General features: G+C 44.1%; 2 protein-coding genes across 2 annotated transcripts in view; both read left to right on the forward strand.

The window, feature by feature from the left end:
* Positions 1–21,772, forward strand: part of LOC310791139 (intermembrane lipid transfer protein VPS13C-like) — a gene marked incomplete at its 5' end in the record, with an annotated part of 102,476 nt that extends 80,704 nt beyond the window's left edge. The window contains 10 exons of the mRNA XM_083652836.1: positions 1,283–1,358; positions 2,732–2,895; positions 5,469–5,514; positions 6,824–6,947; positions 11,542–11,553; positions 13,055–13,169; positions 18,759–18,847; positions 19,788–19,911; positions 20,499–20,582; positions 20,998–21,772. Coding sequence (XP_083508962.1) covers positions 1,283–1,358; positions 2,732–2,895; positions 5,469–5,514; positions 6,824–6,947; positions 11,542–11,553; positions 13,055–13,169; positions 18,759–18,847; positions 19,788–19,911; positions 20,499–20,582; positions 20,998–21,099 — 936 coding nt within the window. The 3' untranslated portion in view covers positions 21,100–21,772. The remainder of the gene's footprint in view (positions 1–1,282; positions 1,359–2,731; positions 2,896–5,468; positions 5,515–6,823; positions 6,948–11,541; positions 11,554–13,054; positions 13,170–18,758; positions 18,848–19,787; positions 19,912–20,498; positions 20,583–20,997) is intronic.
* Positions 1–24,341, forward strand: part of LOC310791600 (protein NLRC3-like) — a gene marked incomplete at both ends in the record, with an annotated part of 370,782 nt that overhangs the window by 122,929 nt on the left and 223,512 nt on the right. The window lies entirely within an intron of this gene.

The following is a 24,341-nucleotide window of genomic DNA, read 5'->3' on the forward strand; positions in this document are numbered from 1 at the left end:
TGATCTTGTTCTTTGGGTCATGATCCATCCTTCATGACCGTAGGTGAGGGCAGGAACGAAGATCGATCGGTAGATCGAGAGCTTTGACTTCTGCCTGAGCTCTCTTTTCGTCACAACGGTGCGGTAAAACGAGCGCAATACCGCTCCTGCTGCTCCGATTCTCTGACCCATCTCCCGCTCCATCGTCCCCTCACTCGAGAACAAGACCCTGAGATACTTGAACTCCTTCACTTGAGCCGTTTTCCCACATGCGTACTGGAAAATTACCTGTAAGTCAATATCGGACATTTCCCTTCACACCTCTCCTCTCGCATATGAGAATCTAGCAGCTAAATTGCCTGTATGTTGGGGGGCGGGGCGGCACTGCAGAGCGGGTGGGGAGTGACGTGTCGGCAAAACTCCGAATGGTGAAATAAGTTTGCTTGTTTATCCGTTCACCTGCGTCGCGTTGAAGCACTTTTTACAGACTGGCTTCGTTTGATGTGTCCGGGCTTGCCTTCGCTGTCGGCAACGTAAGCAAAATACTTCCACATTTCGCTTCGTGCATTTGCTTCGTCTGTGTCCCTGTCGGGCTGTGCCTGTGACTGAAGGAGGAGGAGGACTGTGGCCACAGAGAGCAAGCAGGCAGCAGAGAGGACAGAGGGGAAAATCAGCACGCCCACACATTATTATCACAAGATCATTTCGCCAGTTTGCTTTAATGTGCGCGAATGATTAGATTATGCCCGCTGGAACATTAAGCAATGTGTGTACACCTCGCCCATGAGAGTGTCGTGGGAAATGACTGGACCCGTTCTACACTTCAGTCCGCTATCGCGCATACCGCTCTTCTGACTGGATCGAAACTGGTGAAATCTCCGCGATGACGGGGTCGCGCTTATACCGGCACGGCGCCTTTCCCACATGCAGGCATTAGACCACGTTCCGGTCATTTTGCGGTACAAAGCGCATGTGGGAAAAAGGCTTTGGAGTAAAAGACTTATTCTCTACCTGGAGGTGACAATCCACCAGTTTCCTGCTGAGAACCATGGCCTCAGATTTAGAGGTGTTGATCCTCATCCCAGCTGCTGTGACCTGATCCAGTGAAGGTCCCAGACTGATGATGCCATCAGGATCACATCGTCCACGAAAAGCAACAATGTGATCAGCCCACCGAACTCCAACTTTAACTACAGTGCTGTGTGTGTGTGTGTGTGTGTGTGTGTGTGTGTGTGTGTGTGTGTGTGTGTGTGTGTGTGTGTGTGTGTGTGTGTGTGTGTGTGTGCGTGTGTGTGTGTCTCAGGGAGCTGTTCAGGGCCCAGAGGAGTTTGCTGAAGGTTTCGTCATTGGAGTGCGGAGTCTGCTGGGTCACACTGTGGGTAAGGACATTTATACCTGTTGGTGTTTCCAGTCTGTTTCTTCCTCCTGATCTGAAGAGCAGCCAGAAGCATCACTAAAGTATGTTTCCAGTCTGTTCCTGTCTGTAAAGTGCAGACTCAGTCTCAGTCTGACCGCCTTGCTGTAGGAATCAAGAGCAACTGACACTTCATCTGCCTAGATTAAAAACATATTGCTGAATGAGTACTATGGATGAGTACTATAATACTACATTCATAGTAAACCTATAGATATAAAAACAAGGCGTAGGACTTGACAAGTATTGCACTTCTTCCTACTCCTTTTCGGGCCTGATATGCAAAAGTAAATTGCTTGAGAATTTACTGTATATGCTGTGAACTCTAATTGACTATTCTTGCTCACCATTTTCTTGCCTATATTTATTTTATTCTTTATCTGTCTTTTGTTTTTCACCATGTTGGAAATAAATCTAATCTAATCTAAAGTACATACAGACCTTCTGCCCGAATGTAATCTATTACTTTCACACACAGATCCCACAATATTGCCGTGGAAATATATGCTTGACCCTCCCCGAACAAATGTTATAGCCGACTATTGTCACTTGTGAAACAATGTTCAGTGTCAATAAAATCATAGGCAGCGCGAGGGCATCACGCATTATGGGACAAAATGTAGGCAAAGCACATAAACAGCTCAACTTGCACTATGAGGTAAGAAAGGCCACATCTAACCATCAAATCAAATATTAAGTTAGGATGCATAATTAAGACCCAAATTATTACAATTATCACCGTTATGGCCAAATCGCATCCACAACAAAGCAACCAGATTTAAAAATGTTCTTTTCTCCACTAGATAGTCCCATAGATTCTGGTTTACAACACGTTTTCTCTAAGTGTGTTGTTGTTGCTGTGGCATTGTTATTGCCAGCTGGTATGCTGGTAGGCTGCAGATGCGTTCCATAACACTCAGAATAGGCTACTGTCTTATTGTGAAGTTGCAGAGCGTTACAGCAATATACACGTGTTTACAGAAATATACATGTTTTACAGCAATATACAAGTTAATATTCTCTGACTAGTCGATGCTCCAAGCCGGCAGGCAGCACTCTTGCCTCGGCTTGGAAACGGTAGTACGCAGGGAAGCGGCCATTTGCCCAGTTCTCTGCGGATCCCACTCGCGTAGGTGCAGAACACGCTGAATCCCACTCCATTTGGGGGCAGAACACGCCATACAAGCACCAGGATTGACTAACGTCACCTCAAAACCAGTTTCCTTGTGTAACAGGGTTAGGAACTTAACTCCCTGTGTCTGTAAGTGTTGCTGTATGCTACTGTATAAGCAAGTGTTGCCAGTGTTGTCTGTTTTAACTGAAGCATCTGTCCACCAGGTGGTGCTGCAGGTATGGTGTCCAGGATCACGGGCTCGGTGGGGAAGGGCCTGGCAGCCATCACCATGGACAAGGAGTACCAGCAGAAACGGCGGGAGGAGATGAACCGGCCGCCCAAAGACTTTGGAGAGAGTCTGGCTAAAGGAGGAAAAGGCTTTCTGAAGGTATGCTGCTGCTCAGGATGTGTTTTCACACCTGAAAGTCCAAAACCAAGGTTCACTCTGTTTGTTTTGTTACTTCGGGCCTGTCTGATTCTCAAGTGAACGAGCAATATAGGTGGCATTTCTAGGTAAGAAGTTGTAATTAGGCTGTCTGAAACCAGTTTGATACATAAGTTCACTGAATTTGCAACCTTTCTAGGTACCTGGTTATGGATCATTTTCGAGGAACCATACCATGCACACTTTGGTGGGTTAGGGTATCCCATGATACCTTGCGACCCTTACAACCGACGAAGAAGAACGAAGCGAGCCCCTAATGGCGACGCCCACAAAGCCGACCGCATCAGAAAAAAGTGAAACAATGTTGGCTAAATAACAAACATATTTCACTTTCTTTTCGTTTTTATTCTAGGATAGTCAATAACGTCAGCCTTTACTTAAATTTAGTGCAGTCAGATGTTTGTACAGTGTCAGGAAAGTCACTTTTGAACAATAGTAGGAAGCATCTTACCTGACGGTGTTCTGGACAGCAGCCGCTAGTTAGGTTGCTAATATAACTAACGTTAGAGAACTCGCTCCGCCCGCCCCAAAGCAGGACTACACAGCCAGGATGATAGCACCATTGCAAACCTTCAAGTGTAAGTGGAGTTCGTTTTAACTGTGCTTTATTAAATGATAAGCTGTCATTACTTCCCATTTGTAGCGTTTGTAACATTTTCGTTCGCTGGGTTTTACGCTTTTAATTTGAAGGTGGAAAGGGGAAATGGTGTATTCGTAGATTGAATTGACACTGGTCTGTCAATTCTATCAGTTCATATGTACCATTTCCCTTTTTCGCCTTCAAATTAAAAGTGTTCACTGTAGCCTGTGAAGCCTCGACCTTTCTGGATTATAAAAGTAGTATAACGTTAGAGAAAACAGCCCTCAGCCATGCCGATTTATACAAATTTATTGCCAAATGCTTTGGGATTCAACTTGATCAATCTTGGTCAGAAAAAATCTTGTATATTCAATGGAAACAGCACCAGTGCGACCTGTCGCGTGCAATGCTACCTTCAAGCATGAGGACGTCTGAAACTAGTTATTTTTCATCCACCTATATTAAAATTAGCTACCTAATTAATCAAGTATCTAGTTAGGTAGCTAGGTGATAGGAGCTCACTTCAGTTACAGACCGACCCATTGTGTTTATGTAACCTGCGTTGTGTTGACATGATAAGGCACACATGGGCAAAATACGGCCCGCGGCCCTCGAGTGCCACCTGTGTGGCCCGCGATCGAATTGCAAAAAAAATAATTGCAGTGCACCTGAACGCAACATGCAAGATACCAAGTGTCCAAATGTTCATGTCATTCTGGCCAATACTCCACTTCTGTTATAGCATTTCAGTCTGGAATATGGAATATCTTTCAATAATCTTTATGACTAAAAGGCTACATTGAAGTAGAAATGTAAATAATTAACTCATTGGTTTGGGATTTCTTTAGCTTCAAGAGTGCATTTTTGTTCTTGTGTGACCCTCAACACAGGCTTTGAGAATCCCGGGCCACTTACTGATACTTATGCTTGAATTAACCCACTCATATTCTGGTTTATTTCAAGAAAAACATTTCGGCTAGTGGAAATTATAGTTGGCTGGTAACTTTAAAATCTAGCAGCCATATTGGCAGGTGGTCAAAGAAGTTAATTTCAAGCCCTCAGAGCAGGTGGTGACATAGGAGTGAGTGAGAAAAGGATGAAATATTGGTGGTTAAGACTGAATAATGACATCACAACTGTTAATTTAAAATGAGTTATTCCTCTAAACCTGGCTTCAAATGCACCAAATTTTCCGTGCTGGTGCCGTTCGGCCCTCAGCAAAACCTGGTAGCGATGACATTTTTTGTGGCCCTCTCTATCATCAAAGCTGCCCATCCATGGGTTACGGCATGACAATATATGTTCGGCCCCGGCAACAATCTGGGTTTCTCATGTGGCCCCCCATGAAAAATAGTTGCTCATATGTGTTATATATGAGCCCTTATCATTTTAGTGAGCCCCTGTGTTAAGGGCTTGCACAGGGGCGGAGCGGGATTCGATCCGCCGACCTCCCGCATCCAAAGCAGCTGACTGAAGCTCAGTGAAATGTACTTTGTGTGACTGTGGATAAAGTTTTAGTGAGCTTCAGTCAGCTTGTACATACAGGAGCGTGACCCCATTGACCTTGCATTGGTTTTTGGCAGTTTGAAAAAGTAGAGGTAAAATGGACAGAGTTCTCTCAGGAGATTGCTGATGTCAGCAATCTCCAACCAATCATAATTAGATATGGGCATGCAGCATGGACATAAACACTGAGGGGTTGTTGTGTCCATGGTGTTTGCACCTGGTTTTATAATAGCTGTGAAAGTTTTTTAGACTCATTTGGGTGAGTAATTAATGTGATCAGCTGTGATATCCTATAAAAAAGAGAGATATTTGAGAGTGGATTGCCAGAGTCTTTAACCATTAAGTCTGATTCATTGGTTCACTTCACACAGAGATAATTGGCTGTGTTTGCTGATTGGTCTCAAACTCACCGCCTCTCGTCTCCCCGCAGGGCATGGTGGGCGGAGTCACAGGCATCATCACCAAACCGGTGGAGGGTAAGTTTCCTCACGACACACTGAGCTGGAGGGTCTGCTCAACTGACCTGCTGATGGGTGAGCGCGAAGCGTGCTAGATATGAGCACACAACCTAGAAATGACCAGGCGAAGCGCGCAATATTTCTAGTAGACTCTATAGTTTACTCTATAGAGTTGACTGGGTGAGTGCAGGGTGTTTGTGATGGTGATGAGTTGACTGAGTGAGTACAGGGTGTTTGTGATGGTGATGAGTTGACTGAGTGAGTGCAGGGTGTTTGTGATGGTGATGAGTTGACTGGGTGAGTGCGGGGTGTTTGTGATGGTGATGAGTTGACTGAGTGAGTGCAGGGTGTTTGTGATGGTGATGACTTGACTGATTGAGTGCAGGGTGTTTGTGATGGTGATGAGTTGACTGGGTGAGTGCAGGGTGTTTGTGATGGTGATGAGTTGACTGATTGAGTGCTGTGTGTTTGTGAAGGTGATGAGTTGACTGGGTGAGTGCAGGGTGTTTGTGATGGTGATGAGTTGACTGGGTGAGTGCAGGGTGTTTGTGATGGTGATGAGTTGACTGGGTGAGTGCAGGGTGTTTGTGATGGTGATGAGTTGACTGGGTGAGTGCAGGGTGTTTGTGAAGGTGATGAGTTGACTGAGTGAGTGCAGGGTGTTTGTGATGGTGATGAGTTGACTGATTGAGTGCAGGGTGTTTGTGATGGTGATGAGTTGACTGGGTGAGTGCAGGGTGTTTGTGATGGTGATGAGTTGACTGATTGAGTGCAGGGTGTTTGTGATGGTGATGAGTTGACTGATTGAGTGCAGGGTGTTTGTGATGGTGATGAGTTGACTGATTGAGTGCAGGGTGTTTGTGATGGTGATGAGTTGACTGGGTGAGTGCAGGGTGTTTGTGATGGTGATGAGTTGACTGATTGAGTGCAGGGTGTTTGTGATGGTGATGAGTTGACTGGGTGAGTGCAGGGTGTTTGTGATGGTGATGAGTTGACTGATTGAGTGCAGGGTGTTTGTGATGGTGATGAGTTGACTGAGTGAGTGCAGGGTGTTTGTGATGGTGATGAGTTGACTGATTGAGTGCAGGGTGTTTGTGAAGGTGATGAGTTGACTGATTGAGTGCAGGGTGTTTGTGATGGTGATGAGTTGACTGGGTGAGTGCAGGGTGATGGTGATGAGTTGACTGGGTGAGTGCAGGGTGTTTGTGATGGTGATGACTTGACTGATTGAGTGCAGGGTGTTTGTGATGGTGATGAGTTGACTGATTGAGTGCAGGGTGTTTGTGATGGTGATGACTTGACTGATTGAGTTGCTGTGTGGCTGCAGGGGCGAAGAAGGAAGGAGCGGCCGGCTTCTTTAAGGGCATCGGGAAGGGTCTGGTGGGGGTGGTGGCCCGGCCCACTGGCGGCATCGTGGACATGGCCAGCTCCACCTTCCAGGGCATCCAGAGGTACGAAACAAGCGCTCCTTAAGACTTCCTTTACTTCAGTTAATGTGTCATTTTAATTTCTGTGTTTTGGTGTGAATACCGTATTTCCTCTAATATTGGCCCCTGACCTTTTATTTACCTCAACTTCAACTACTGTTTTTTTAGAAGCAGGCTTATATTAGAGACAGACATCGGGAGAGACCATAGAACATTCCACTCGGACCAAAACGTAAAAAAACTACATTGAAAAAATATTTTCTTTAAATCCGCAATTCTTTTACGTTTTGGTCTGAGTGAAATGTTATGTGATCTCTCCTGTTTCTAAATATATCTGAACCGTTTGGTTTGAACAAGTAAAACTATTTTCATAAGCATTTTACAAAGTGTCTATGGGAAAATAAATGGCGGATGAAAATCTCTGGTACAGTGCTGAAGCAGGAAGTAGGCGGTCACTTTGCCTCTCTATTTCGTCGTGTCCTGCGCTCATGTGCAGATTGATAAATGACGAGTGATGCAGCAGGGGGTATGGTAGTCCGTACACAGTTTTTATCGTACGTTGGCTTGATAAATGAGGGCTCAGGAGTTTACTGTATTCACTGTTGTTTTTTTCCTTTGTTTTTTACCCGGCCTGTTTGGGGCCGGCCAGTATCAGTGACCAGGCTTTTAATCGACTATTAGAGGAAATATGGTATTTAAATATTTTTGCACAGTGTTTTGTGTGAATTTCTTTAAATCCATCTTATTTAACATAGCAACGCGGTGCTCATTCTGTTTGTTGTATTTTGTGTTGAACATGTCATGTAGTGTAACGTGCTAACCATGTTGTCTCCTCTGTTCTGATTCTTGTGCGCTGTCTAATTTTGACATTCTGCTTGTGTTTTTTTGTCTCATAAGTTAATGCCTGGGACTTTTTTTGTTTGTTTGTTGTTGTTGTTTTTGTTGTTGTGTGAGTATTTGAAGGAATGTCCACTCATTCATAGCTACTGCTATTAAAGCAGCGCTCCTTAATCACTAAACACACAGAGGAAACACTGCTGTGCCAGCAGGAAAATGCACAGCTCCTCAGTTCAGTATCAAAATAAAAGCCCTAAAGATTGAGGAGATCAGCTTTAAAATGCATTTCATATTGAGGTTAAACTAGGGCTGCACCATAAGCAAAAACAGAAAACGTATTGCTCTTATATTGACAGGTATTGTGATTGGATATTAATCAATACTATTGGAATGCAAATTTTTTCGCATTTTCACTGAAATATATAAATGATGATGGGATTTTTACTGAGGTCTGTACCCAACAAGCATGTCCCCTTGCCTCTGGAGAATATGATTTGTAGGCCAGGGTATCAGTGGCGTGTCCAGGCCATTTTGACTGGTGTGGCCCAGGTGGGGTACAGACTCAAGCACGGGTGGCACTGAGTGCGGCATTTAGGAAGGTTGTAGACAGGTTTTCCCTCGCCAAAATTTAGCCTAAATCTGGGGCGATATTTACCCCCCTTGCTAACAGGCTAGAATGACATGCTTGGTAGTAATGGATGCTTTAGGTCTTCTAGTTTAATATGATACCAGTATCTTTACTGTAGCTTTAAAATTGGGCCTGCCACAGCCTCTAGAAATACAGTCATGTCGGCCACAGATGCCAGCACCCTCAGGATTTTGGGGTGGCCAATTAGATTTCAGGGGTGGCCAATTAGATTTCAGGGGTGGCCAATTAGATTTCAGGGGTGGCCAATTAGATTTCAGGGGTGACCAGTGCCACTCCCTAGAAACGCTCCTCCAGGGTATCTCTGTCTGTAGAGCCACAATGCTGCATTTAATGATATGTTGTGACACATTTATCAAACGGCAGCTGCTCCTGCGATTTGGTTATCGATTGGATTAATTGTGCAGCCCTCGTTTACCTGTATGTCAGATTGAGGAGAGCAGCTTTAAACTGTATGTCAGACTGCAGTTTTGCTAGGAAGCGTGCTGGCATGAGGTGTTTTTCCCCCGCAGGTCGCAGACAAGACAGGTAAGTGTCTGCATTGTGTAGAACCTGAAGGACTTCCATCCATCGTGTGTTTCCATACTGAACCACTACTGTGCTCAGTGAGCGGCCAGAGAGAAGTGACTGGATTAACACTCCACCTTCACACACACCTGTCCATCACTCTAACGCTGCCAGTAACCCCGCCCCCACACACACCTGTCCATCACTCTAACGCTGCCAGTAACCCCGCCCCCCCTGAGTAACCCCGCCCCCCTGAGTAACCCCGCCCCCCTTGCTATGCTGCAGCATTGTGAGTTGAACAGACCCGACCTGAGGAAAGAGCCGACAGTACCGCTCCTTCACTACAGACACAGCGTGCGTTCAGACGCCTTCTGCACATTAGCATGTTTGAGTTCGCTCCTTCTCATCGTTTTCAGCATGTTGAGAGGATCAGCGCTCTCCTCTGCCAAAGTGATGCATCTGACATTTTTACAAGCTCTCTGTGTTTGAAACGGAAACGGAATTGTATCGAATTTCGGACACGTAATTTCCAGTGTTTACCAACATTTTTATACAGAGTTCCCAACTGAAAGATAATTTACATAAGTTCTTACACATTTAATAATAATAATAATAACAATAGTAATAATAAGAATTGATTGGATTTATATAGCGCCTTTCTAGACACTCAAAATGCTTCACATATCAGTGGAGGGAAGGGAGGGAACTCAACTCATCCACCACCAATGTGTAACACCACCCTGCCTAGGTCTCAAATTTCATAAGTATCTATAGCCTACACATTTAAGAATATCAAGCACTAATTTATTTACTTAGTCACGGACAAATCCCACATTGGGCGACAGTGGAGAGATTCGGTATTGGATGGTAAATTTATGGAAAAATAAGAGCTTTGAGTACATAGCCTGCACTTCTTAAAAGTATCTGTAACATTGTAAAGGTAGAGGAAGGGTTTATTAATATTAAGTATATGAATACACGACACAGTGGGAAGTAAGTGTCCGGAATTGGATACGAATTTTGAATCTTCATAATAAATGTGCTATTATCCAATTGTAGAGACTGGAAGAAAATCAAGGTCAAAGTGATATTAAACTTTACAATAGATAGATGGAGGATTGTTAATTTCTGACACACTTAAGTGAAAACTGTACACTGTAAAATATATTTGGTATATGATTGTGATTTTTTTGGGTCATTGCTATCTGGAATTGGATGCCGTGCATCGTCCAATAAACAATAAGCATGAGTAACGGACAAACAAACATGGAAGATGAGCTTGTGCTACCATTTCAATGATCATCATGACATGAATGTAAAAAAAAACTCAAGGCAATGGGGGCTAGCTGTGTGTTTATGATTTCAGCAATAAGGTAGTTTTTAAGAACTTGTAAACACTGAACAGTGTCTGCAAGCTAGGCTAATGCTAGCTAAATGCTAGCAAAGTTACGCCTCAAACGCATCTCAGTTGTTTGCAGTGCGCTTTGCTTTGTAAACATGTGCAAAAGGTGTCATCTGAACGCACCCACACCCGTATATACTTCCTAAACATTTCAAATGTATGAATAATGTAGAAAAGCTTTGTCTTAAAGTCACATAGAACACCAAACATTCATCCAAGCCCTGCCTCCTCTCCCCTCGTCTGTTCTCTCCTCAGAGATTGGCTGACTGACTGAATGAGCGCATGGCACGGCCATGCTGAGTTTGGAGTGCTTCTTCTACCACAACTTGTTGACCAATCAGAACATATCTAAATAGTAACACACTTTTTGTCCACCAGTCATAGTGCCAAGTTCATTCCAAAGTTCACTTCAGCAACTTCACAACAACCCATTCAATACAGTTAAAGTGCAGAGCTGAAGCTGAACGTATTGCTCTATAAAATAAATTTAAAACCAATTTAACATCTAACAGTGATTTTGCAAAGTACCGAAGGCATGTTGAAGATGAAAAATGGCAGCTTGTGTAGAATGTGAAAAGCAATAAAGAATAGTGTCATCTGCATAGAGGTTGACATCTCAGGCTCTCGAAGACGTTGCCACAGCATTTATATACAAGGTGAACCACACTGGCTTTATGGGTAATGAAGTCCTCCACCCACCCACAAGAAGACATTTAGGTGTGAGGAGGTTTAGGTTAATTTCCTTAAAACGTTACTCTTGCCTAGTGCAGCTTTGAAGTTAGATTTTAGGTAACATTATATGGCTGATGAATGCAGGCGTCAGTTTGATTAAAAACCCAAGCAGTACCTTCAGCTGTTTGTGGAGCTAAATCAGACAGTAGGTCTGGATCATGTCTCTTAACCCTGAAAGACCAAGACTGCCGCCCACGGCTAAAATAGATATTGTTCTAAAATCTTCTGACCTGCTAATCATGCTTTAAAAAGTCAGGTAAAGTTCAGCAGGTAAAGTTAATCACCTTTTCAGTGGTATCACATATGTCAACTTTTCATGCACCCACACACTCACCTCACGTCACCCCAAAAGACACCCCCCCCCCCCCCCCCCCCATCCCCCCGCCTCCACAGTACTGGAGACCCATCCGTCATGTAATCTGCATCCTTTACTGTGACCACTCGCTGGATTCTGGATAACCTGATGAACTTACTGTTCCATGCTTTCACTGTAGAGGTAACATAAGGTGAGATGTTCCAGCAAACATTTGACTGCAACTCGCCCGTTTTGGCCTTTACATAGTTTGCTTTGTTTGAGTTTGGTCCCTCTGAGTTGGAGAATGCGGCTGCTTGTGGCATCTCGCTCAGCGCTGCCTGGTGGCTGCTTGTGGCACCTCGCTCAGCGCTGCCTGGTGGCTGCTTGTGGCACCTCGCTCAGCGCTCCCTGGTGGCTGCTTGTGGCACCTCGCTCAGCGCTGCCTGCACGCTCTGACAAAGCATCTTCCTTTGCAAAGAGATGTTCTGCATCGGTTGCTTCATGTTCTCTCTGAATGTCAATCCAGGCCTACATTTTGCATCATCTGTTAGACCTGCTTGTCTAAAGTCCTCATGAGCTTGGGATTATTATAGGTAATAACTAACGCATAATTAACGCATTTTGGTCCTTAGTGTTATTGTGAGTTTCCATGGTAACTTACTGTAGATGTTTGTAACCTGTTACAAAATCCATTGTATATTTTAAAAAAAATAACCACCTCGTAGTTTATGCCTCCATCAACAAGTCAAGTTGCAGTTAACATGTCTGTCCAGATGACTAAAATATACTGTATATGTCACAGTGAAGTTGAGCTTTGAACTTAAAATGTCATCATTTCATCTTATTAGACATTTGGGTGAAATTTTGCCATAATTAGCTGAGTTATGACCAAAAAGGGTCTTTTGTGAGGTCACAGTGACCTTGACCTTTGACCACTAAATTGTAACCAGTTCATCCTTGAGTCCAAGTGGATGTTTGTGCCAAATGTGCAAAATTCCCTCAAGGTGTTCCTGAGATATCACGTTTACGAGAATGGATGGATCCCGAAAGCAGCATCACACAGCTGGCAGCAGTGTGAAGGCAGAAAACAAACTGTTTTTGTCAAGCTGATTTGCTAAATTCTCCAGTCACTTTCCTTATTTAAAGGACTTTGCTCATTTCCAACCAGATTCATATCATTACAGTGTGGCTAGTATTATGCAGATAAACAATGTTTACCTTCTCTGCATGTTTCTTGCACCGAGAAGATCTCCGTTCATCTGCCTGCAGAAACTCCACCCCTGCCAGTTGGTATGGCTCATTAACACTCGTTAAGGCTCTCCATGTGATTCTCCAGTGGATGAACGCATACAGAAAAAAGACTAATAACAAATCTGCAGTTCAAACAACAGCCCTCGAGCAGAACATCTGTTCACCTCTGTGCCTGAGAATGAAGATGGAGGGAAGTTACACATTGTTCATCTACGTAAACCCACATTGTAACGATACAAAGCTGGGTGAAAATTGGCAAAGTCCTCCTTTAAGTTGCCAGCCAGATCTTTAGCAGAGTAGAAAACTGCCTGCTCGTAGGCTCCACCATCAAACTGAGGGCAGAGCCACTGTCATTAGGCTGACATACGTGTGTGTGTGTGTGTGTGTGTGTGTGTGTGTGTGTGTGTGTGTGTGTGTGTGCGTGCGTGCGTGCGTGCGTGTGTATGTGTGTGCGTGGTCAGGGCGGCGGAGTCGACAGAGGAAGTGACCAAGCTGCGGCCGGTCAGGCTGATCAGGGAGGACGGCGTCATCAGACCGTACGACCAGACCGAGTCGCAGGGCTTCGACCTGTTCCAGGTGAGTTAACTGTAACCCTTAACGGGGGTTAACCCTTAAGGGGGCATGTCTGTAAAGGCGAGACTCGTGGGTACCCATAGAACCCATTTTCATTCAGATATCTTGAGGTCAGAGGTCAAGGGACCCCTTTGAAAATGGCCATGCTGGTTTTTCCTTGCCAAACTTAACCTAACTTTAGAGCATTATTTAGCCCCTTCCTGACAAGATGTCATGACCATTGGATGCCCTGACAGGTCTTCTAGTTTCAGATGAGAGCAGTATCTTCACTCTGGCTTTAAACCTGAGCTCTCTACAGCCTCTGAAACACACGAGGAGAAGATGATTTATTCAAGGGTTGTAGTGCTGCACACCATGTGTGGTACAAACTCTGTGATGTTACATCTGTGATTCCACAATGCAACTGATTAAACAACAAGTTCACTTTTTTGCACAAAACATTTCTAAACGAGTGTGAAACCACACAGTACAGCTCGAGTCTGTTTTAATGGTGCTTTTCCACCACTGGCTCGACTCAACTCTACTCGGTTTTTTAGTTTTTACGTTAGGTACATACATTTATTACCTGGTAGTTTTTTTGGTAACACCTCCGTTGAGGTTCTAAGCGAGCTGAGGTGAGACCAAAAGGTGAGGTGAAAACACTGCAGACTGCTGATTGGAGAGAATTGTCATCATTGTGCGACACGAGATGTCCTGCACAAAAACCTGCCATATTTAAATAGCCAGGCTACTGTAGCAGCTGCAATTCCTTTCCACTGACTACTTCTTTCTACCATAATCGTACGACTTTTACTACTATTAAATGGCAACGCGCAAAACTATGCCGTGGTCAAATGAGCAAGGACCTACCGAGAATCAAGAACACCATCCCTTCAATATCGTCCATTGTTGTCTGTCTGTTTCCTACTGTCAGCACTGTGCGTCTGTCTGTTTCCTACTGTCAGTGCTGTGTGTCTGTCAGTTTCCTACTGTCAGCACTGTGTGTCTGTCTGTTCCCTACTGTCAGTGCTGTGTGTCTGTCTGTTTCCTGTCTGTCAGCTGTGCGTCTGTCTGTTCCCTACTGTCAGCACTGTGTGTCTGTCTGTTTCCTGTCTGTCAGCTGTGCGTCTGTCTGTTTCCTACTGTCAGTGCTGTGTGTCTGTCTGTTTCCTGTCTGTCAGTGCTGTGTGTCTGTCTGTTTCCTACTGTCAGTGCTGTGCGTCTGTCTGTTTCCTACTGTCAGTGCTGTGCATCTGTCTGTTTCCTGTCTGTCAGTGCTGTGCGTCTGTCTGTTCCCTACTGTCAGTGCTGTGTGTCTGTCTGTTCCCTACTGTCAGTGCTGTGCGTCTGTCTGTTCCCTACTGTCAGTGCTGTGTGTCTGTCTGTTTCCTGTCTGTCAGTGCTGTGCATCTGTCTGTTTCCTGTCTGTCAGTGCTGTGCGTCTGTCTGTTCCCTACTGTCAGTGCTGTGTGTCTGTCTGTTTCCTGTCTGTCAGCACTGTGCGTCTGTCTGTTTCCTGTCTGTCAGCGCTGTGTGTCTGTCTGTTTCCTGTCTGTCAGTGCTGTGTGTCTGTCTGTTTCCTGTCTGTCAGCACTGTGCGTCTGTCTGTTTCCTGTCTGTCAGCGCTGTGTGTCTGTCTGTTTCCTGTCTGTCAGCGCTGTGTGTCTGTCTGTTTCCTGTCTGTCAGTGCTGTGCGTCTGTCTGTTTCCTGTCTGTCAGCGCTGTGTGTCTGTCTGTTTCCTGTCTGTCAGTGCTGTGTGTCTGTCTGTTTCCTATCTGTCAGTGCTGTGTGTGTGTCTGTTTCCTGTCTGTCAGTGCTGTGTGTCTGTCTGTTTCCTGTCTGTCAGTGCTGTGTGTCTGTCTGTTTCCTATCTGTCAGTGCTGTGTGTCTGTCTGTTTCCTGCTGTCAGCTGTGCATCTGTCTGTTTCCTGTCTGTAAGTGCTATGCGTCTGTTTCCTGTTGTCAGCTGTGTGTCTGTCTGTTTCCTGTCTGTCAGTGCTGTGTGTCTGTCTGTTTCCTGTCTGTCAGTGCTGTGCGTCTGTCCGTTTGCTGTCTGTCAGTGCTGTGGGTCTGTCCGTTTCCTGCTGTCAGCTGTGTGTCTGTCTGTTTCCTGTCTGTCAGTGCTGTGTGTCTGTCTGTTTCCTGTCTGTCAGTGCTGTGTGTCTGTCAGTTTCCTGTCTGTCAGTGCTGTGTGTCTGTCTGTTTCCTGTCTGTCAGTGCTGTGTGTCTGTCTGTTTCCTATCTGTCAGTGCTGTGGGTCTGTCTGTTTCCTGTCTGTCAGTGCTGTGTGTCTGTCTGTTTCCTGTCTGTCAGTGCTGTGTGTCTGTCTGTTTCCTATCTGTCAGTGCTGTGGGTCTGTCTGTTTCCTGTCTGTCAGTGCTGTGTGTCTGTCTGTTTCCTGCTGTCAGTGCTGTGTGTCTGTCTGTTTCCTGTCTGTCAGTGCTGTGTGTCTGTCTGTTTCCTGTCTGTCAGTGCTGTGTGTGTGTCTGTTTCCTGCTGTCAGCGCTGTGTGTCTGTCTGTTTCCTGTCTGTCAGTGCTGTGGGTCTGTCTGTTTCCTGCTGTCAGCTGTGTGTCTGTCTGTTTCCTGTCTGTCAGTGCTGTGTGTCTGTCTGTTTCCTGTCTGTCAGTGCTGTGTGTGTGTCTGTTTCCTGTCTTTCAGTGCTGTGTGTCTGTCTGTTTCCTGTCTGTCAGTGCTGTGTGTCTGTCTGTTTCCTGTCTGTCAGTGCTGTGTGTCTGTCAGTTTGCAGCCTATAATCTCTTTCTTCTCTGTTTCTCTTCCATGCAGCATGATGAGGAATAGAAGGCTTCAGTTCTAAACTGTATTTCAAATCTTTTAATGCTGTTTGTGTCTCAGACCAGTCCTGTCTCAAAATGCTACCTGGATTGATTTAATCTGTATAAACGTGTGTGTGGCAGAGTTTTGCTTTTGTAAACTAATAAATGTATCTATCAATTATTGTGTAATGCAGGTTTCTTTGCATGCCAAAGTAAATATCTTGTCATTCGATACCTCAAAGCATTTTTTTAAAACAGCGGATAGATTTTTTTCTGTAACTTTTTTAATTAAACATTTTTTTTTATTTTTTTTTACAATTATTTCTGAAGCACTCTAGGATGCTATGTTTAAAACCATTTATAATTTAGATTGTATCCAACACTACAATGGCAGGTTGTGGAAAATATTTTACTATAAACACAGAAATGAATTAAGGTGTCTGCTGTAGAACGTAGCAATATTTTTGTAAAAGGTTTGTAGCATCACCTTTTAAACCATTGCTTTCATACTGTGTGTATATAAATATATATATATAACTATATAAATGTGATCTTCATCCTGTGAACATGATGCAGTTTGTGAATTGCATATAAACTGATAAACTTCATGCAAATGAGGCCTTCCTGTCCCTAGCATGACATCACTTAGCAGGACTCACTGTAGTATTTGTGCATTACTTTAACCCATTGATACCCAATGCAGCATTTGTGTGTGTATCCCTTTAAGACTTAAAGGGATAGACACACAAATGAGGGATATACACACAAATGCTGCATCAGGTATCAATGTGTTAACGCTTTGGTTGCCTTAAAGTCCACGGATGTAGACGTGTGTTTGTGTCCTTCAGTGTGAAGTGTGATGTGTGTTCAAACCTGATGAATAAACAGATCTTCCTTATTCATAGTTTTCACTTTGTCACTGTAACTTAGTGTTTCTCAACAGGGGCAGTACTGCCCCCTAGCAGACGTTTGGAGAATGTCAGGCGGCGCTGGACGCAATATTTTTGAAAGGGGGGGCGTTGAGGTAACCCTGCAAGCAAGCTGGATTCCCTCGCGAGATTTGCGAGAGAATGGTAATACCGCCCCCATCTGGCAATGTCAGGTTAGCGTTGAGGTGTCCGTGGGGAGCATTTGTTTAAGGCCAGTTTACGCCAAAGATTCGCAACGAGACGAGTTGAAACTTGCAACTACTACAGAAGAAATGTGGTCTGCCACATTGTAAAATCTGTATATAGCTTCATGCTGCTTTCACAGGAACGGGACATCAGAGTATCAACTATAAAATGTCGCCAACATGGCGTTTATGTGTCAACTCAGGAAAATGGACGCTCACTTCCTGTTGAAAGCATTCATTTCTCCTGAGGATAATGCTGTGTCATCGCCATGGTTACAAACAAGAGGGCTATTCCGCTGTTTGAATCTATTTTGAGGAGGTAGAAGAAGAAGTAGGAGGAAGAGTACAACAACAAATGAGAGATAGCCTACATGATGGTCCATCAGCAGAACTTTATGGACCAAAAATCTGCTTAAACGCATTAAAAGCACGTTTACTCTACATCCCCCAAGGCTCCAACTTACAACCGTAGCCACCAATGGCAAGTTGTGATCAAGTTGAGCAACTTGAGAAGTGGGAAAATCAGAGGAAGCTTCACACTATGACTTGGCCAACCACCAGGGTGCAGTATAACCCTTGGTTCACACCAGGCGCTATGCAGAAGCTGAGTGCCACGCTAAACCGCTCACACCAGAAGCACTCTTTTCCCCAGCGCCTCGCTCAGCTTCATGCCTGGCAGCTCAGGTGCAGTGCGCTCCATGCTTGAAAAATAGAACTAGAAATAGAAGAATAGAAGCTGAAACTATCGCTTCAGCGTAGCTTCGGCGTATGGTGTGAACGAGGGCTAACAGCTGTCCATGCATTTACAGGCAGATTTCAAACTACTGTCAAATATTCAGTATTCAAGACAAAATTCTGACAATTTGCATACAGTACTTCATCTATACAACATAAGAGATGTCTGTCATTTGTTTGTACAAAGAGACTGCAATAGTATATATGAGGGTAGAATATAAGATACTGTCAAAAATTCTGGAATTTTACACACTTCATCTACCGTGCTAGCAGAGTTTTGTAAAAGAAAAGAAAAGTCATGAACGTTGGAGATTTATTTAGTGAGAATTTGTAGTCACTGTTTACAGTACCATCTTCAGTTCAACACTTTGCTGCACTGTGGACTCAATCTTTGATCATTCAAAAGATCTGGACGGGTCGTTCTTTAGAAGACGATCTGAAGATACTTTCCCAAAAGTCTGGTGTCAATTGAACAAAACATGTGGGAGGAGATAGGCAGTCTTACTCGGGCACGGAACAAAAGCAATCGTTCCCAGTGTGAAAACACCCTAAATGAGGATAGAAATCCAAGTCCAAGTCAAGTTTATTTATATAGCCCTAATTCACAAGCATGTCTCAGAGGGCTTCACAGAAAGTATGTCTAGCTAATTCTAGCTGACACAACAGTAACAAGAATATACAGAATAAAGATAACATTTGAACAATTGATAATATAGAAAATATAGAAATGAAGAGAGAGCAGAGGAGAGAGGAGGAGAAGGGAGAAGAGCAGGGGGAATGTGAGAGAGTGATGGGGTGGGGAGGGAATAGGAGATGTTGGAGGGTATAGGAAATGAAATCATGGTAGATTGGGAGTGAGTGAGTGAGTGCGTGCACTCTGACATCCTGTGTGTGTGTGTGTGTGTGTGTGTGTGTGTGTGTGTGTGTGTGTGTGTGCGCGTGTGCGTGTGCGTGTGTGCGTGTGTGTGTGTGTGTGTGTGTGTGCAGCGGTCAGAGAAGCAGCTGGAGGGCGAGGTGTTCAGAGGTCACTGTGAGTACCCCGGACACAGAAAGACCAACATCATCGTCACCAACAGGTAGGAGACACTTTACGTAATGTAATACATTACTTTTAGTAACTCGGTAATATAACTTATTACCAATAGGGTTTCAGTAATATTATACCAGACCAGTTACTTTGTCAAGTAACACAAGTTACAAATTGAGTTACTTTTAACTTAGTTACTTTTTATATGAAAGGTTACTTCTTTTTTTTATGAAAGCACTGTCATTTCCTAATCAAAGTGTGTGTTTTTATGTAAATAACCACTATAGATGACAATAACAAAGGAAAAAGATAACATTTAGAATTTTGGACTGTTTATACTGACTTCAAGACGGTTGAAATTATTTTTCTGGAGCTTTCCGGGCGACGGTGTCATTCTCCTACTGCTGTTATTTTGGTGAAAGTAATGCAAAAGTTGTGTAATAAATAACCAGTTACTCTACACAGACAGTAATATTGTAAAGTAACGTATTCCTTTCAAATGAAAGTAACTAGTAATATGTAGTATATTACATTTTGAAAGTAACTTGCCCAACACTGTTGGCAAGGTTGAGCCAGTTCTCCTTTGCCTTCACAAGCGTCTCTGATCAGCTGGTTAACCACATCCAGGCATGTCTGCACTGAGAAGCAGATACTCTGGCCGCCGTCGGGGTACTTAACTTAACTTAACTATGCTGAAGAATATTTCCCCCTCCGCCCAGAGCCATGAGATGGTTCTAAAACTGCTCAGTGGATTGTGAATTATATCCCTTCGGAATCCACATTCCCTCAGTACATCTCCACCGGTTCACCACCCTGCCCCTGTGTCAGATCACCCTCGAGATCTTCCACAGAACTATTTGATATCTCCGTCTAGGCGTCGACCCATAAACCCTTGAGTTTCAGGCTGGTTTGCTGTTGAAGGGTTGTTGTTTTTTTATTGTTGTCTGTCATAACGTTTTTGTTATTGTTGTTTTCTGTCTGTCCCCCAGGAGAGTTCTGTGTGTGAAGGAGATGGACTTTGTGGGACATTTCTGTAAGGAGTGGGAGTGTCTGTTTGAGAACTTCTACAGACCTCCGGCTGTGAGCGGGTCTGACCTGAAGATCTACTGCAAGGTACACACACAAACCCATACACACTGATCTGAGCTGCGCATCATGTGCCCTGTCGCTGTCCCAGCTGTAGATGTGAGTCGTGCTGCGCGAGCCTAAATGTTGTACAGCACAGACGCCCCTTTAGCCATTAGCTCACTGCCACAGCTTAATGTGTATCTTCAGTTAGAAAGGCAAATGTAATCATCTCACACGTAAATAGCAATCAGGTTGATGACTCACTAGCCAACTATAGCTTTAATGTTGCCATGGCCATTTTATATTCATTCATAATGTTAGTGAGTTGGCTAGCTAACTGATGTAGCAAACAAACCCAGCATGTTTCACATCTGCCAAAGTGGTGATAAATATAATTCCATAACCGGATACTAGGCTATGTCTCCGATCATATATGTTCACCAATGTTAGCTAGCAGCAGCCAAAACCTAAAATGTTCTGTGTGTGACTCACATGGGACAGTGACACACCAAGCCTCTGTCTGTCAGACACATAGAGTTTAACTTCTCTGTAACAATCCTGTCAGTTTGTATTATTAGAATTGTCTTTTTCAGCGTTTCTATTGATTTCTGTTTGCTGTTTTATTCTGTCAGGAGCAACAGAAGCTGAAAATCCCCAAGAGAGACGGACAGGAGCCAGTGAGGACCGTCCATCTGAAAGACCCCCCCGCTGCCCAGGTGTGTGTGCGTTAGCGGTGTCACCATTTCAATTCTAAATCGAAAATTGATCGAAATGGGTGTTCCAATTTCGATCATCGAAATCGGAAACAAGCTAAATTGCAATTCTCCCTGTGTTTTTTCTCTTTCTACCACCGCCTACTTGCATGCGTCTGAAGAAAAACAAAACAAAACAAACAACATTTTAATGAGGACACAGCGTCGATGCTAGTTAACGAGATGCTAGTTAACGAGCTCAGCGTTAGCCTGCAGCTGCATGATGAAACAACAGAAGTGGGAAACCCTCCTGCTAGTGCCGTCGTCAGGGTCTTTCTTTCTGAGTTTACACCTCGAATATAATCTCTGTGTGTGTGTGTGTGCGCGTGCCGTGCGTGTGTATGTGTGTGTGTGTGTGTGTGTGTGTGTGTGTGTGTAGAAGCTGCAGGAGGTGATCTCGGACGCCCAGGTGGCACGGCAGCAGCACCAGATGTCGAGGCAGAAGTCTCAACGTTTCCTCAAAACCTCCAACAAACCCTGAAGAAGCAGAAGGATCGTACATATTCTATTATGTTCCATATCTTTACATTGGACCATTTTCATGGTGTGTCTCTGCCTCTTCATGTTTCTGCACTAAGACGTAAATAGTTTTATTTGTGTTGACTGTTTGATTTGAAGAGATTTTCTATTTAGCTTCCTATGAAGATTACAGAGTCCTATAATCTGCTGCAGTCAGAGAACAGCGAGTCCAAACTGTTGAGTTGCTGTTTATGTTTACAGAACGTGTAACAAAGCTGTTCTCCAAAATGAAAAAAATGATTGTCAACTTAATTTTCATAAGATGTATTGTATTGGGTTGTATTTAGCTTAGTCTCGCTGGCAAGCCTCCACTCCCTTCCGTGAGAGGAGTCTGGCTGCAAAACTGTTGGAAACTATTTTCCAAGGGCACTGCCGCTAAGCGCCACCCATCGCAATTCCAGAATGGAACGCTGCCAGACTCCTCTCATGGAAGGGAGGGGAGGCTGGCCAGCGAGACTATATTTAGCTAAACTTGATTTTATGGGTAAATGTCTGATAGCAATTGAACTTTGAAGGCTTAAAATATCAAGAGTTGAATATGAAATGTAACCTGGGTAATTTTCTATAAAGTCATTTTATTAAGTCTGCTGCACCTGTGAGTCTTGGTTGTTTCAGCTGCTCTTGTGCTTGGTGAGCATCTCTGTCAAAAAACAAGCTGCTGGAAAATATCGAGATAGATCCGATGATTTGGAAGAAATAACTAAAGTAAATAATTTTGGCGAGATCTAAAAGCTGACAATTCTGTGTGTGTGTCTGAGAGTGAGTGAGTGAAAGAGACAGAAGGATTAATCACAAATACTTAAACAACATAATTCCTGCTTCAGTCACTCATTTGACTTTGCTCTTTCCATTTTGCCAAAAGACTTGAGCCGAGCGGTTTAATATACAGATGATGCTTTTTACCACAAATATTAAAGAGATACTCAACACTTTTTCCACTTTTTTTCTGCTGAAAATCAATATATATCCTATTGGAAATGAGCTGTGTTCTTGATGAAGTGATTCCTCCTCTCATATTCTCCTCCGTGTTGGCTCTTCATCATGTGATCATTTAGCCTAGGTAAACCCAGTCTCGGCTCCCAGACGTTTGGTGAGCTGCGCCACCAAACGTCTGGGAATTTCACTGTCAGAAACTGTCTGTCCGAGCCCGGCGAGAACGGCCGGCAGCAGACACGCCTACATTTATTATTAGAATTTTATTTGGTAGCGGCAATGCCATTTATCATAGTCCTAACACAGAGCATGAAGCTGATATGCTCCAAACAAAATTTATAGCTGTGGTTTATTTTACAATAATTTTTCCTACCCGGAAGTGGTCCGCTTGCTACTGTGAGTCATCAGCAGGCTCTGTAACGTAGCCTCGGGAGTCGGGTTTATCGCTGGGGGAAAGACCTCTAGCCGCCGGGGCCGGATGAAACACGTCCTATTAACAGGTTATGTTTGTTTCTAAGTGATTAATATGTTTCTCCGCAAATGCGACGATGTTTTGCGAGACACCGGTTCTGCATGAGAACTGCCCCCAGAAAGCAGGCCCGCCCACAACACTCATGATTGGTTCTCCGATGCAAGGCTTCCAACAGCGCCACCTAACGTTATGCAAAGATTTAAATAGTAATATTCTCAGTCTTACAGGAGTGAAACGGATTAAGACTGAGGGCTGAGTCTAAGGTAAACCCAGCCCCCACGTGACCTGCTCTCTCAGTTCCCAGTCACCTTGTGACTGTAAGCAGGGTGAGCCTGAGAGCAGGTCACTGGGGGCTGGGTATACCCAGGCTAGTGATCATTTGCATCATGTGATGAGATGTGATGCTTTTCCTGTTAGACTGAAACTGACTGGAAAAAATGATGGAAAAAGCGTTTGTTTCTCCATCCGACCAGCTCACTCTTTATCCGTCCCATTCTGTTCAAACACCCCTCCTCCGAGCCAGGAAGCCACTCCCCCCACCCACGCGGCCCACACGCAAACCCAACACCCGCTGGCCACCAGGCAGGGCCTATACATCAGCCACTGTCCTACTAGACTAGGCTGTTATATTGCTCATGAAATATTTAGTGCAGTGCCCGTTCCCCTTTCCCCCATTCATACACCTTTTTACATGCTTGCTGCTATATTTAAATTGTTAATATTATTTGAAAATGCTGAATTATGTTCCAAAGGTGGGTTATTATGGTTAAAGGAACACGCCGACATTTTGGGAGATTGTCCTTGTTGCCATGGCAACAGCACCTGGGGGGAGTGGGTGGGGCAGTGGTATGATACTCAAACACCAGATTTATGTGTACTTTACTTTCACTTATCTGAGGTTTGAATTCTGCTAATTTCTTTCTGGCAAATGTTTCTGACAGTGTAGCAGAGGCTGTACTGTTCCTCCTGGCCCACAGTACTGTATGGCTGATTTCATGTGGCCAGTAGGTGGTGCTATGCCTACAACTCAATATTGGTAGTCGGCCTCTTCTGGCTGGGATGCTCATCCAAATATGACATTTGGAGCAGCTGTGACCCTGTACAGTCGCACACCACTTTTGTTGTTGCCAGTAGGTGGCGCTGTGACTATAACTGGATATTGGCATGTAAATAAGACGGACACAATTCTGTCACTTTCAGTGCGTTTAATTCCATTATTTTGCTCTGAAACAGCAATCACATAATGCACCAGCAAGAAAATGAGCAGCAAACTTTGCAAAAAAAACTTTGAAAACAGCATTAGCTATTTAGCCAATATGGACGATATCTTGTTTTCTTTTTTTACATTTATTTTTTTTCAGCACTAGCTATTTCTACTACATGAACTCTATAACATTCTATCCCTCTGTAATATATCATTCATCATCTCAGACGTTACAGTACATCAAGACGCTGAACATTCAACTCACATTTCAGGGTCGGAGCACCTGCTGTAGCTCAGCCCTCTGCTAGGCTTTCGGGGGGAGGGGTCGATCACGGTCAGCTAGGACCGCCGGCGACGAAGATAGATGGCAGCTGCGGCCCCAAGGGTTCTTGTGTAGGCCTAGGACAGGGGTTTTCCAGAGGGCCATACTGACTTACAGTCAGTGTTGGGAAAGTTACTGGTAAAAAATTGGTAATTAGTTACTAGTTACTTCTCTCAAAAGGTAATTTAATTACTTTAAAGTTACCAGTTACTTCAAAGTAATTAGTTACTAGGGAAAGTAACTTTTGCGTTACTTTTAAAAGTCTGCTTCGAT

The sequence above is a fragment of the Poromitra crassiceps genome (assembly GCF_964638095.1).
Source record: "Poromitra crassiceps genome assembly, chromosome: 16".
Classification (NCBI taxonomy): domain Eukaryota; kingdom Metazoa; phylum Chordata; class Actinopteri; order Beryciformes; family Melamphaidae; genus Poromitra; species Poromitra crassiceps.